The 15,020-nt window shown below is 48.0% G+C and overlaps 1 protein-coding gene across 1 annotated transcript in view; it reads right to left on the reverse strand.

Annotated features, from left to right (window-relative positions):
• Positions 1–315: 315 nt before the first annotated feature.
• Positions 316–15,020, reverse strand: part of RAB40B (RAB40B, member RAS oncogene family) — a 42,303-nt gene continuing 27,598 nt past the window's right edge. The window contains exons 2-6 of the mRNA XM_063080893.1: positions 5,831–5,891; positions 3,404–3,464; positions 2,791–2,868; positions 1,728–1,950; positions 316–1,380 (exon numbers count right to left, since the gene is read on the reverse strand). Of these exons, the coding sequence (XP_062936963.1) occupies positions 1,109–1,380; positions 1,728–1,950; positions 2,791–2,868; positions 3,404–3,464; positions 5,831–5,891 (695 nt within the window). The 3' untranslated portion in view covers positions 316–1,108. The remainder of the gene's footprint in view (positions 1,381–1,727; positions 1,951–2,790; positions 2,869–3,403; positions 3,465–5,830; positions 5,892–15,020) is intronic.

A 15,020-nucleotide genomic window follows, 5' to 3' on the forward strand; every position in this document is an offset into this window, starting at 1 on the left:
GCAGTACGAGCCCATGAACTGCCAGGCAAAGAGGTAGTCGTGCTGATCAGCCTGAATATTTATGAGTAGCTCCCCTGTACCATTCCCGCCTCACTCTCACTTTCTTCCTCTACATTTCTTTTCAGGAAAATGAATCTTTTTCAATAGGTGACATAGTTCAAGAATTAAGCCTTGTGGTCGACATTGGGCGCTGGCACTAACCTGTGAAGTCCACACCAGACACTAAAGCCGATGAAGCAAAGGGCCACGTAAATACACAAAATTGGAAAGAATCAGCTGACAACTCCACCAAGAGAGAAACAAGTCAATGTTTTATTGTTGAGAAACATGTTCTTAAATAGCAGTGTTTTTACTTCATTCTGTACCAACACGGCTCTTTCCTTGCCGGTCTGTTGAAACCATGTTGGTTATGTTCAACTTAAGCAGAGGTATCTTTGGCATTTTCTTCCCTTAGCTTCATAACTTGTAGAACATCTTGTACAAAAAAATGTCGATTTACAGAAAAATATGCATATAAATCATTTATTAATCCCAAAATGTAGTAAATAACATAGCAAAAACTTTATCAAATCCATTTCATACACAAACTGGACAGATGTGTTGTACGTAATCTTTACAGGCATCTGCAGCATTTTATAAACTGGTACTCTGACATTAAAAAGGAGGTTTACAAAAAGACCCCTCTCATATCAATGATTCTACATTATGTCACTACCATTGCTTCTCAAATTCCCTTGGTTTTATACTCATTACACACACATCACCACTCTTATAAAAGCAGTTATTTCAAGGAAAAGGTTGCACGGTAATCGTGATATAAGGAACATTCAAAATTTCATGTCATCAAGAGTTGAGCACTGTACTAATTTTCCCTTTATAAACACATGTCTACAAGAGTTTCATGCAAATCCACGTAGAAATATAAAAGTCAAACCACGTACTGTGTTTTCATTGCATGGAAGGTGCCACACGCATCTGAAGCAGCTCCATTACCACGAGAAATGGAATGCATGTTTCTTGCATCTAGAATGAGTCTTCCACCTTCCAGGTGTAACTATTTGGAGTTTGTCCTGGAGAGATTCCAGTGTGTTTCTTTTTAGTGTCTCCCTTAAGAAATTTTGCAGCTGTTTCTGGTGCAGTTTTTGGGTGGGCTCTGGGGTGGGCGGGTGACCTTGGCCTTGCGGAGGCCACCCCTTTTGTGGGTGGAACTGGCAGTGAGGGAGTAGGAGCCGCCGTGCATCATCCTGGCGTTCAGGCCATTGGCCATGGAGAACGACTTGAGGTGGCTTCTTAAGGCCATGGGGAGTGGGAGCTTGTCGACCAGGTGCACGGGTGTGCAGGACACAACAGCGCGGCAGCAGAGGTCTTGCAGGCTCAGTACTTGGCAGAGAAAAGGAAACCATGTTAGTTTATGTTGTCCCTGCATGGGGCTAACCACAGGGCATGGCCCCCACACGTGTCCTCCGAGAACCCTGGGGATGCCTGTGGCTGTGTTACCCATGAATGCCTCCAACCCTTCCCAGGACCAGATCGCAAAAATTCCTCTCATGAGCTTTCTGACAAAGCTGTAGTAATTATTTCTCTCACATTAAATATTTACTCTTTGAGAGTGGACACAGTGGCCTTGAGATGGGTCCTGGGAGACAGACAACTGTCCAGGAGGCTGGAGAACCACCTTAGCAACCGGCAGGGCAGAATCGGCACCTAGCACAGCCCTCCTGGCCTACCCTTGCTCGGCCTCCAGAGCCGGTCCATCCCGTGCCGCAGCAGCACAATCCTGGCCAGCTCCGTGAAGGACTCCGTGATGTTGAAGTTGCACAGAGGGCTGACCTCAAAGAAGGTCACACCCAGGCGCTCGGCGTAGGCCTGAGCCTGCTCTGTGGGCACCTGCCGCTTGAACGCCAGATGCAGGCGATTCCCCACCAGGATTTTAGGGACACCAGGGGCATGCTGGAGGGTGAGAGAAAGGTGAGGAAAAGAGTTACTTGCATAAGCTTTGCTTGTTGTTGGCAGTGAGGGTGTACTGGGTTGAACGGCGTTGCCCCACAAATTCATGTCCACCCAGAACCTCAGAATGGGATCTTATCTGGAAACAGGGTCTTTGCAGATGTAATTAGTTAAGATGAGGTCACATTGGATTAGAGTGGGCCCTCATCTAATACCTGGTGTCCTCATAAGGAGAGAAGGGGACACAGAGCACACAGAGGGGAAGGCGTGTGAAGACAGATGCAGAGTTGGAGTGATGCGGCCACAGGCCAGGGAACGCCGAGGATTGCTGGCCACTCCAGAAGCTGGAGCCCATGGAGGGAACACAGCCCTTCCGACACTTGGTTTTGGGACAGGCCTCCCGAACTGAGAGAATAAATCCCTGTTGTGTTAAGACACCAGTTTGTGGTTGTTACTTACAGCAGCCCCAGGACACTCATTAGTGGGTTTGGTACTGACCTCTCCATGTCCCCACTGGCAGCTGGGCTGGGCAGGGGTCCAGCGAGCCACAGCCCAGTCAACACCTGTTGGCCCACCCTGACCACAGCGGGAGCGAAGCCGGCCCAACCCTGGTGCCTGGCGTAGCCAATGTGCTTCCTGACCTGACCCGCCCGGAGCCAGGTCCTGGGCCTCAGAGCGTCTCTGTGGTCACACCGTGGGCCGAGCCCACTCCAGGCTGTGCTGTGAGGCGGTGCCCCCTCCCTGTGGCTGACGCGCCCATGAGCAAGCAGCAGGGGGCCTAGCCCAATCCCCGGCCTGACGTCCTCCCCAGCCCACGTGGGCGACAGCATCACCACTTCATACCTCGTCAATCTCCTTGATCCATCGATCAATGCCATCGAAAGACCAGCGGTTTGCGATGTCGTAGACCAGGATCACGCCCTGGGGAGAGGCCACAGGCTCACCACACAGAACGCAGGTGCTGGCACAGCTTGGTGGCCACACAGGCACCATCACTGTTTTACTTATTCTAACACAGGAATAGAACTTTGATTTATCTACCAAATGGAGCAGTTATACAATCATGTTCAATGATATTTCATAAGCTGACTGATAAACCTTCAAATGTTAAAGGTCCATTGGGGACTGGAACTCACATCCACGAGCTATTCCAGGACACGGAATGTGGGGACACTGCAGAAATCACCACCTCATGGGAAGCGAGGCCCACCGCCTAGATGGAGTGCCCATGCACACGTGCATACACACGCACACACCAGCACACATGCACATGCACACGCACGCACACATCCCTGTGCTGAAGAAGGCTTTGGAGCCACCAAACACTCTACAGCACAGTTTTAGAGTCTGGCGTCAATTTATGTATAAGCTTAATTGCCTTATCTCCCAGTCATCCATCAGAGAGGATGGCTAGCTAAGCACTGTAAATGTCATACTCAAAGTCATGCTATGTTACCTGTGCACCCCGAGAGTAGGAGCGGAATATGGTACAGAATCTTCCCTGCCCTGATGTATCCCTGGAAAAGAGGTTGGAGACCATTAAGAAGAAATCAGTGCTTCTTCCTGACAAGGTTCTCAGACTTTGCAGCCACCACAAACGCATCTTATAACTGGTAGCTGGTGGCCTGCTGCCAGCCAAGACCCCAACAAAACTGTCACGTGTCCCTGAGTGACCTGGATGTTGGGATGTCCCTCTGGGCTCATTCTCTTTTCTAACTGTCATTTAAGAAGTCAAACTAAAAAAAAGAAAAAAAAAGAGTGATGAGTTTTAACATAATTCTCAAACATTTAAACAAATCTAATGTAGGTTTTAAGCTTTGTTTAGTTTGGAGATGAAGCTGTGTTGTAAAACATGTGAGTCTCACTGGGGAGAAACAGGCCGCACGACTAGCAGGATCCCTCTGCCTCCTGCAACAGATCACACGAAGTCAGCCCAACTTTATCAACAGAGGGAGCTGACCAGGACCAGTCCAAGGAAGGGCTTTAATTCTGCAGCAGGCGGTACACACGGCGGAGCCAATACCCAGAAAGACCAGCACGGAGATCCAAGAAACACAGATCAGGATAAAGAGGGACCCCAGGGACCAATGCCTGGCAGTGTGTGCTCACGGCAGTGGCTCTCGGGGTGGCAGGTGCTGTTTCCCAGAATCTTTTCTAAAAGAGACATCCATACACATCTGCATGTGCTATTAACACACCCAGTTCAGCAATGACTGCAGGGATGAGGGTCGGGCCTACGGGCTGGCCATGCACACAAGGCGTGTGCTCACGCATGAGCAGCAGGACACGGCATGGTTTTGCTGTTTTTGTTACATGTCACCTGCAGTTACTGACTGCCACTGATACTGGAGAGAAGGGTCTGGGGCTCAGGAGGGGCAGGGGCACTGGCCATTCCAAAGGTGTAGAGCAGGCGCCTTGTTTTCCAAGAGGCGAATTGATCAAGTGGTAAAGGACCAGCCTCGACAGAGCCTTGGAAGCTCAGGCTTTGCCCACAGCAGAAGCTGCCTGCAAGTGTGTGGGCAGAGAGAGCAGGACAAGAGACCAATCTCTAGCTTCGCGTGTGCTGCCAGAATGCAACTGGGGGCACTAACCTGACCGCCAGGACAATTCACCCTGTGCCACCCAGGACAGCCAGAGCGAGCCCGGCCCACCCTCGGCACCGTCAGGGAGGACCACATCTGGGAACCCAGGTGGGAGCGTGGCCATTCAGAGAGGCCAGCATGGGGCTCAGGAGGGGCCTCGGGGTCCTGCAAGGAAGGGGGTGATTCTGGGCACACGGGGTCCCAGGACTGTGTGGAAGGCGGGGAAGCAAGGAGTCGAGGAAGAGGGGCGGGAGGTGGCAGGGTGGCTGTGACCAAGTTTGCTGGAGGCCCCGCAGGGGGTGAGGGATGGGAGAGCGTCAAGGGCGACTCCCGGTCCCGCCGGGCAGCCCGGCTGGGAGTGGAGTCGGGACAGCGCAGGCTGCGGTGTAGACGGCGAGGGGACATGCAGGAGGACAGGAGAGCGGCTGCTGGACGCGGCCTTCTGCGGGCGGGCAGGGCGGGCGCTGGGCCAAGGGAGGCAGCCTCGGGGGACGGAGGTGAGAGGAGACCCGAGAACGAGCCCCTGGCCGTCCAGCACTCAGGCCTGGGTGGGGGCAGGACAGGGCTGAAGTGGCCTCGGACGGCCGAGCCTCACTGACCGATGGCAACGCCAGTTCGGAGAGTACATGGGCCCCTGGGGGACGGGGACTGCAGACTTGGCATGACCCCAAGTGTCCCGAGGTGGGAGGGCCTGCGGCTGGGCAGCAGGCGGGGACAGGAGGGGGGTTTATGCAGCAGTAGCAACGGTGGTTGGGTGGGAGGCGACCCCAGGGTTAGTCACCGCGGGAGACTCCCGGTCCCCACTCTGGAGCTGGAGGGGGCACCATGGAGGAGGCGCCATCAGAGCTGAGGGAAGGGAAAGTGGCCTCTCACGTCTGCCTCCCTCCCACCAGGGCCTCCGCAGCTGGACCCGGCAGGGCCAGGGCCAGAGCTGCGAGCAGTGAGCAGTGGGCTGGGGGCGCGGCCCGACCACACACGCCTCGCTCGGGAGCCCAGCCGGCGGGGTCGCTGCTCCTGGCACCACCAGAGGCAGAAGCAGGAGGCGGCACCTTCTCAGAGCAGGCCGTGCTTTCTGGACTCCACAGAGGCCCCTGACCCTCGGCAGGGCCCCTGGGTCCTGTGGTTCCTCCACTCCTGGACAAAGGGTACATGGGCTTCCGTGGGCCCAGACGACCAGATCGCTGCCTCCCTTCAGGGAAGCCACTGGCGAACACTGGGACCAAAGGGGGTGTCAGCGAGTGGAGGACAGGGCAGGGACACTCCTCTGCCTCAGGAGCCCAGGGCGGGACCCCCAGACTCACCAGAGCTGCAGCTTCACCCGCCGGCCGTCCAACAAGATGGTGGTTGTCTTGTAGTCGATCCCTGTGAAAGAGTTGGGGACACTCAGTGTGGGGCTGGCTGCAAAAGATTTCCACAGGTTACTCCCGATTCAAAGAATGCTGGAGGATAAACCCTGTCACATTTGGGGGAGAAAAGGGTTTCTCGCGAGAGCAGATGACAGGTTTACAAGGTGGGTGGGTGGGGCCCTGCTCGCGGGGCTCCCCAGACTCGCTCGGCCCCACCTGCCTCCAACCACCCTCTCTCCTATCACCAGCCGCCTCGGCCTCTGGGGGCAGCCAGGCACCCACTGCACTGCCATGAGACCAGCGCCCAGGTGGTCCTGACCAGGCCCCCCAAGGCTTGGGCTTCCCCAAGGGATGGGCAACCCAGGGGGTCGGGGTTAACCTCATGGCACAAACTTGGACCTTCCACCCCATGAACTGTTCTGAGTCAAGAGTCCCACAAGGTGCCTGCAGAGCCCATGTGTGACCTGGTGGCCAGCTGGTTTGCCAAGAGCTGGCACCAGCTGGGGCATATGCCCCTCATCTGGGCGGGTCCTCCTCTCCTTCCCACGGTGCCCCCCACTCTGGCCACCTGAGCCTGCACACAGGTAAGCTTCCACTCAGCTCTATTTCCAAAGGAGCCAGGGCTGAGAGAGCAGGTCTGGAAACACAGATCATTCCTCACAAAGTAGGAGGGTCTTCAACAAGTTCACGGAAAATGTGTGTGATATTAAGTATCTTCTGGTCTTCATCCACGGTTCCTGGCTTGGAGCTGGTCATAAAAAAACCTCTGACCTACCTTGTCTGATTGTAGGTCATAAGAGCCCCATTCCAGAAGGGGTCCCACCCCATACTCCGGAGCAAGGATCGCTGCACAGAGGGGCCTTGCTGGGTTTCCCCACCCACGCTGTTAGTGTCAGGTCAGACCCTTTTTGTCCAGTCACATTTCCACATGGTTGTCCACGCTTCAGTCATGCCTACGTGATGACACTTCCATAAAAACCCAAGAGCACAGGGTTCTGGGAGCTCCCAGATGTCTGAACACACGGAGGTTCCTGGAGGGTGGTGCCTGGGGGGCCATGGGAGCTCTGCCCCCCTTCCCCATACCTCGCCCTGTGCATCTCTTCAGCTGTGTCCTTTGTAATAAGTCTGTAAACATAAGTATGTGTTTCCCTAAGTTCTGTGAGCTGCTCTAGCAAACTAATCAAACCCAAAGAGGGGCTGTGGGAAGCCTGATTTTTATAGCTGGTTGGTCAGAAGTTCCAGAGGCCTGGGCTTGCCACTGCATCTGCAGTGGGGGCAGTCCTGGGGATTGAGCCTTCACCCTGTGGATTAGACACTACGTCCAGGTAGACAGTGTCAGAATTGAACTGGAGGACACCCAGCTGGTGTCTGCTGCAGAACTGCTTGCTTGCTGATGGGGAGAAATCCCTGAACATTTGATCACAGAAGCCGGTTTTCTGTGTTGATTGTTGCTGAGTAATAGGAGAGGAAAACAGTTTGTGTGTGTGTGTGTGTGTGTGTGTGTGTGTGTGTGTGTGTGTGTGTGTGTGTTTTCTTTACTCAATGGATATTATGAAAAAATTATGCATGGATTGCAAAATGTTTTGTACCAAAATAAACTTGTACTAACTTGTTGTAACATGTCTGTGTAGGATCTAGTTTAGGGCACTAACAAGGATAAGACATCAGTTTGAAAAGAGCCCCTATCACAGCAACATGAATTCTGCTAAAATTGAAGGAAAAACAAACAACAAATTTATGGTGAAGCTTGAGTAGGAGAATGGTGAAATCATTGATGCTTTACAAAAAGTTTATGGAGACAGTGCCCCAAAGAAATCAGCAGTTTATGAAAGCTTTTCCCTTAAGAACAGGAACTAGACAAGGATACCCACTCTTACCACTCCTATTCAACATAGTGTTGGGAGTACTAGCCAGAGCAATCAGAGAAGAGAAGGAAATAAAGGGCATCCAGATTGGAAAAGATGAAGTCAAACTGTCCCTGCTTGCAGATGACATGATCCTATATATCGAACAGCCTAAAGCCTCTATAAAAAAACTGTTAAGTTGATAAATGATTTCAGACAGTAGCAGGACACAAAATCAACACACAAAAATCAGTAGCATTTCTATTCTCCAACAGTGAACATGCAGAAAGAGAAATCAAGAAAGCTAGCCCATTTACAATAGCCACCAAAAAAATAAAATACTTAGGAATTGAGTTAACCAAGGATGTGAAAAATCTCTACAAAAAGAACTACAAACCACTGCTGAGAGAAATTAAAGAGGACACAAGAAAATGGAAAGATAGCCTATGCTCTTGGATTGGAAGACTCAACATAGTGAAAGTGTCCATACTACCCAAAGTGATCTACAGATTCAATGCAATCTCCATCAAAATTCCAATGACGTTTTTCTCAGAAATGGAAAAAACTATCCAGACATTTATATGGAATAACAAAAGACCACGCATAGCCAAAGCAATCTTGAGCTAAATAAAATAAAGCTGGAGGCATAACACTACCTGACTTTAAACTATACTACAAAACTGTAATAACCAAATAGCATGGTACTGGCATAAAAACAGACACACAGATCAATGGAATAGAATAGAGAACCCAGAAATCAACCCATACACCTACAGTCACCTGATCTTTGACAAAGGTACCAAGTCTACACACTGGGGAAGATGATGCCTCTTCAGCAAATGGTGCTGGGAAAACTGGATATTCCTATGTTGGAGAATGAAACTAGACCCGTACTTCTCACCATATACCAAAATCAACTCAAAATGGGTTAAAGAATTAAATATACATCCTGAAACAATAAAACTCCTTAAAGAAAACATGGAAAACACTCCAGGAAGTAGGAGTGGGGACAGACTTTATGAATATAACCCGAAAAGCACAGGCAACTAAAGGAAAAATAAACAAATGGGATTATATCAAACTAAAAAGCTTCTGCACAGCAAAATAAATAATCAACACAGTGAAAAGACAACCAACAGAGTGGGTGAAAATATTTGCAAAATATACATCTGACAAGGGATTAATATCCAGAATACACAAGGAACTCAAACAACTTTACAGCAAAAAAACAAATAACCTAATAAAAAATGGGCAAAGGAGCTGAAAAGGCATTTCTCAAAAGAAGATATACAAATGGCCAACAGACACATCAAAAATGCTCAACATCACTCAGCATTTGGGAAATGCAAATCAAAACCACACTGAGATACCATTTCATTCCTGTTAGGATGGCTAATATCCAAAAGACTGAGAATGATAAATGCTGGCAAGGCTGCAGAGAAAAAGGAATTCTCATACACTGTTGCTGGGACTGCAAAATGGTTCAGCCTTAATGGAAAATGGTATGGAGGTTCCTCCAACAATTGCAGATACATCGACCATATGACCCAGCTATCCCACTGCTGGGAATATACCCAGAGGAATGGAAATCAAGTCGAAGGTATACCTGTTCTCCAATGTTCATTGCAGCTCTATTTACAATAGCCATTGGTTGGAACCAGCCCGAATGTCCATCACAAGATGAGTGGATAAGGAAACTGTGGTATATCTACACAATGGAATACTACTCTGTTATAAAAAAGAACAAAATACTACCATTCGCAACTACATGGATGGATTTAGAGAAAATTAAATTAAGTGAAACAAGTCAGGCACAGAAAGAGAAATACCACATGTTCTCACTTATTTGTGGGAACTAAAAATAAATAAACACACAAACAAATAAAGGGTGTGGGGGGAGAAGACACAACAATTCCTTGAACTCGTTAAGACAAGTGAACAGATATGATGTAGGTGGGGGAGGGGAGAGAAGGAGGAGAGAAAGAGGAATGGGTAAAGGGTCATGAAAATCAACTACAATGTATATTGAGAAGCTAAAATAAAGAAAAATTCTTTTACCTCCCCCTCCCAAAAAAGATATCAACAGTTTATAAATGGATAACTCATTTTAAGAAGGGACAAGACAATGCTGAAGATAAAGCCTGTGGCAGCACACCATCCACATCAATTGGAGAGGAAAAAATTAATCTTGTTCATGCCCTAACTGAACAGAACCAACAACTAACAGCAGAAACGATAGCCAACGCCTTAGACATCAAAGTTGAGTGAAGTTTCTGCTCGATGGGTGCCACAACTGTTGTACCCAGATCAGCTGCAGACAAGAGCAGAGCTTTCCATGGAAATTTTAAGCAACTGAGATCAAGATCCTGAAGTATTTCTTTGAAGAACTGTAACAGGAGATGACACATAGCTTTATCAGTACCATCCTGAAGACAAAGAACAAGCAAAGCCATGACTACCAAGAGATGGAAGTGGTCTAGTCAAAAGTGGTCCAGTCAAGAGCAGGTCATGGAAACAGTTTTTTTTTTTTTTTTTGGATGTTCAAGGCACTTTGCTTTCTGACTTTCTGGAGGGGCAAAGAACAATAATGTCTGCTTATTTTTAAAGTGTTTGGAGAAAGCCAAAGCTATAGCAGAAAATGCCTGGGAAAATTTCACCAGAGAGTCTTTCACCAGACACTGTCCTGCTCATTCCTCCCACCAAACAAGGGCTATTTTGTGAGAGCTTCACTGAGAAATCATTAGGCATCCACCTTACAGTCCTGATTTGGCTACTTCTGACTTCTTTTTGTTTCCTAATCTTAAAAGATCTTTAAAGGACACCCATTTTTCTTCAGCTAATAATGGGGAAAAAAGTGCACTGATATGGTTAAAGTCCCAGGACTCTCACTTCTTTAGGGGTGGACTAAATGGCTGGTGTCATTACTTACAAAAGAGTCTTGAACTTGATGGAGCTTATGTTGAGAAATAAAGTTTATATTTTAAATTTTAATTTATTTATTTTTGTTTTTTTAAAAGATGACTGGTAAGGGGATCTTAGCCCTTGACTTGGTGTTGTCAGCACCACTCTCTCCCAAGTGAGCCATGTGCCGGCCATCCCTATATGGGGATCTGAACCCGTGGCCTTGGTGTTATCAGCACCACACTCTCCCAAGTGAGTCACAGGCCGGCCCCTTTATTTTTATTTTTTAATTCCATTTTTTCCACAAACTTCTTGAAGTCCCCTCATATCACAGTAGGAAAGTAAAATAAAAATACACGAACATGACATTGGACAGGAAGTGTGACCGCAGCTATGTGAATGCTGTGTGTACACACAAGCAGAAGAGCTGTGAGGAGAGCCCCCAGGGCTATCGTTAGTGATCTCCGGTTGTAGATCACAGGTAGTTTTTAACCTTTTTCCAACCTTTCTGCCTTTTCAAGTTCTATTTTTAATGACTATGTATTTCTTCTTTTAAAAAAAATGCAATAAATGTTTTTCAAAAGGAAAAACATCCTTTCTCATCCCACCAGCAGAAACCAATTTTCTGCTTCTTTGAGAAACCAGCTCCTGCATTTGCTTCTGGTGTCCTGAGGTGACGCCAAGTGACAGCAGGAGGAACCCCGACTGGAAGAGAGGGTTTCTGTGAAGTGACTGAAGAACATCAGGAAGGAGCACTCCCTTCCCAAACACGGACACGATGAGACTTATAATCACAAGAATCCAGACTGCGTAGTAACAGGCATCCCAAGGCTTTGTGGCACTTTTTATTACATTTATGGGACTCACTGGACAACAGCTCTCAAAGCGCTTGAGTCTAGCAAAGACCAGCCTGGAAGACGTTGGAGGACGTGACCCAGCTCTGCACGTTCCAACGAGCCAGCTGAATTGATTACAATCCTAGAGGGAAAGAAGGGGCGTCCTGCTCAGGAGCTCCCCGGAGAGAGCCACCGAAAGGGCTTAGAATGCGCAGCTCTCCCTGGAGAGAAGCCCGAGGCACGCAGCAAATCGCTTAGGACACGAGCTCCCCCAGAACACGGCGCCGGAGCAGGCGTCGTCTCCACCTGGCCCAGCCGTGGCCGCCTCCGAGGGCCTCGACTGCCAGGACTGGGCCGCAGCCCTTTGACCTGTCTCCAGGCCTCTCAGGCCAAAGCAATGCTGGCTGGTATCCCCGAGACACCAGGCCAACATCAGGGAAAGATCCCTTTCACAGAAAGGAAAATACTCTTGTGGAATCCTGTGACCAGATGTCCGGCTAGTCCCAAGGCAGTAGCTTTGGGCCCTGTGAAATTACGCTTTGGCCATGAAAAACCGTGGCGTTGTGTAAAGTTGAGTACACTGATCATCCTGATTTGGCCGTCACACGTTGCACACAGGTAAAGATATTCAACTCTGTACCCACAGATATGTACAATCAACTGTGTGACAATAAAAAACTAATTGATTTTAAAAATAAAATAAACTTCAGTGTAAAAAGAAAAATCACACTTTGGGAGGGCTGGTTGGTAAAGTGATTAGAGCATGGTGCCCATAACACCAAGGTCCAGGATTCAATCCCTGTGCTGGCCAGTTGTCCAAAAAAAAAAAAAAAAAAAGAAAAGAAATTTCTTTGTAATGACTGCCAAGGACTTCTTTAAAGTCCCACTAAGCTCCCCAGAAGGGACCAGCAAATGCCTATATCCTTCTGTAGCAGCCAGCACTGAGGCATATGTAGCATGAAATACACACACAACAAATAAACAGAATATACATATTTGAACTAGCTAACCTCAAAATAAATTTTGGAAATACTTATTTTTCCCTTGGAATACTGAAGGTTTTCCACTGTCTGCATGAGGCTGCGAGCCAATGCACTTGGGAATCTGTTTTTGAATCTGGACATAACCTCAGTCTTGGCACGTCTGTTCCCAGAGATGAGAAGGGACGGGCTGGAGGGACCTTTCAGGTTTGTCCTTCAGGAGATTAACCCACTGCCTGAGCTGGGGGTGCTCCCTGGACTTAGAAAGTATCCTTTTGTACTGGTTTTTTAGGACTGAACCTTCAGAAAAGTTTTCATAAACACGAAAGAATTAATTCCTGATGGTCTTTTCATGGCACACTACTTGTTTCAAAAGCCATAGGTGGTTTTTATTCTCACCAAGTCACAGACACACGAAGTTTCAAGTGCCAAGTCATTCCCTGACCTGGAAAACAGCAGGCCCCGGCCCACACCCTAGTGTCCCACTCCCCATTTTAATCTTTTTTAATCATTTCTTTTGCTAAATATTTCCAAACTGTAGACAACGTACTTATATTCCTACTTCCTGACTTTCCAGTTTTAGGCATTGACTGACTTTCCACTGTGGAAGGTGAAGATCTAGTTCTCTGTCATGGAGACACTCACCTCTAACTCTCACACGCTCTCTCACACACACGCATGAATGCCACCGGTATAGTTATGTTGCCATTTTACCTAGATCAATATTCAATTTTACATCTTTATGACCAGGTAAACTCTTTCCACAGTAGAACCATGTGGTGTACTGTGTTTACTTTTCCTTCATGTACAACTTTTTGTTTTTACTGGAGTTAAAAATTGCCTTTGTATTTGCTGAGTTTTCTCAGCATTTATCACTAATTCATCTCTATAATGTCTCCCGATTATCTAAATCTCTTCTACTTCCAAACATTCAAGTCTTTCACCTTCTTGGACAGTCTTTCCAGAGTTCTGTCCTGTTCCCGTCTGGACCAGGAGCAGCGCTGCCTTGGGCTGCCCTTCTCCTGCTGCCGGATGCCACATCTCCCTCTTGATTTACCTCGTCCTTTAGTTTCCTGACAACGGTTCATGGAAGATAGTTCCTGTGACTTAGCAAGTCTGAAAATGTCTTTAGCCTGTCCTTGTTCTTGATTGAGTTTGGATGGGCACACAGCTGAGGTAGGAATTACTTTTCCTTCAGAAATGTGCAGAAATTGATCCAGAGTTCCTGTTCGTGTCAGACATCAAACTGATTCTTGATCCTCTGAACGCAATCTGGCTTTTCCTCTCAGCAGGCGTGGTGCGGGGTCCTCTCTTTGTTCCTGACATTTTGAAATTTCGGGCCTTGTTGTGCTTTGAGGTAGGGCATCTCCACGGCTGTGCTGACCACTCGGAGGCCCTTCAATCTGGAGACACAAATTTTTCAATTTGTGAAATGTTCTTGAATTACTTATTTATTTTATCCTTACGGGGTGTTGTTAGTAAGATGCTGGGCCTCCTGGTCGTATCCTCTAGTTTTCTTATCTTCTCTTATTATGCCTCTCTCTCTCTCCCTCTTTCTCAACATTCTGGGAAATGGTCTCAATCTTATCTTTTATCCCTTCTTTGAGATTTTCATGTCTGCTATCACGTTTTCAGTTTCCAAGATCTCTCTTGTTTTCTGATTGGTCCCTCTGGAGGTTGTGTTTCTGGTTATGGCCATGGAGCTCCTACTGGACCAGCCCTCCTGCAGACAACAACTATCAACCCTGGACAAAACAGAAAAACCAACGACCTGAACACACCGGAGAGTGATGGACGGAACGGGTGGGAGAGGGTCTCCTGTTCACCTGCTCCATTTTGGCAACATATGTATAGTTTGGAGTTGCCAGCGGCCAGCTCCCTCACCAGGTGGAAGAGAACAAACCTGAGAATGCAGCTAAGACAGACAAAGCAGAGTCCAGGAGTGTGTGGGAGGAAGTTTGGGGAGAGAGAATCCTGATGGCACCAGTGAGCACCAGGATCCAGCCATGTCAGCTGTCAAACTGATCCCTGGTTCTGTGAACGCAATCTGATTTGAAATGAGACCTACCCCTCAACTTCCCCATCACATGAGATGATAAATTCTTTGCTTAAGCTACTTCAAATTCATTTTTTTTTCTTTTTAAAGATGACCGGTAAGGGGATCTTAACCCTTGACTTGGTGTTGTCAGCACCACGCTCTCCCAAGTAAGCCATGGGCCAGTCCTTGAATTCATTTTTTTATTTGCACCAAAAATGTCCTGTCTGATAGAAAACCCACAAAGCACAATGACTGGAGAGAGACACAGAGAACATCTGACCCCCCAAACTGGGAAAAGCTGCAAAAGATGTGTTTTAGCATCTCCCAAAGCAAAGTACAATGACTTTCACATCCCAGAATTTCACTAACCATAAACAAGAATTTAGAAGAAAATATAACTCAAGAATAATGATTTACGTATTAACCATCGCGGCCAAGAATGAAGTCAACGACTTCTCTAGGTGGCCGTTCCTGTTAGAACAGCTTTGCTGAATGACCCGCCCCCACGTGACCAGCTTTAAAGGATGATGCCAGCAGACTGGGCCC

This window comes from Cynocephalus volans, chromosome 16 (genome assembly GCF_027409185.1).
Source record: "Cynocephalus volans isolate mCynVol1 chromosome 16, mCynVol1.pri, whole genome shotgun sequence".
NCBI lineage: Eukaryota > Metazoa > Chordata > Mammalia > Dermoptera > Cynocephalidae > Cynocephalus > Cynocephalus volans.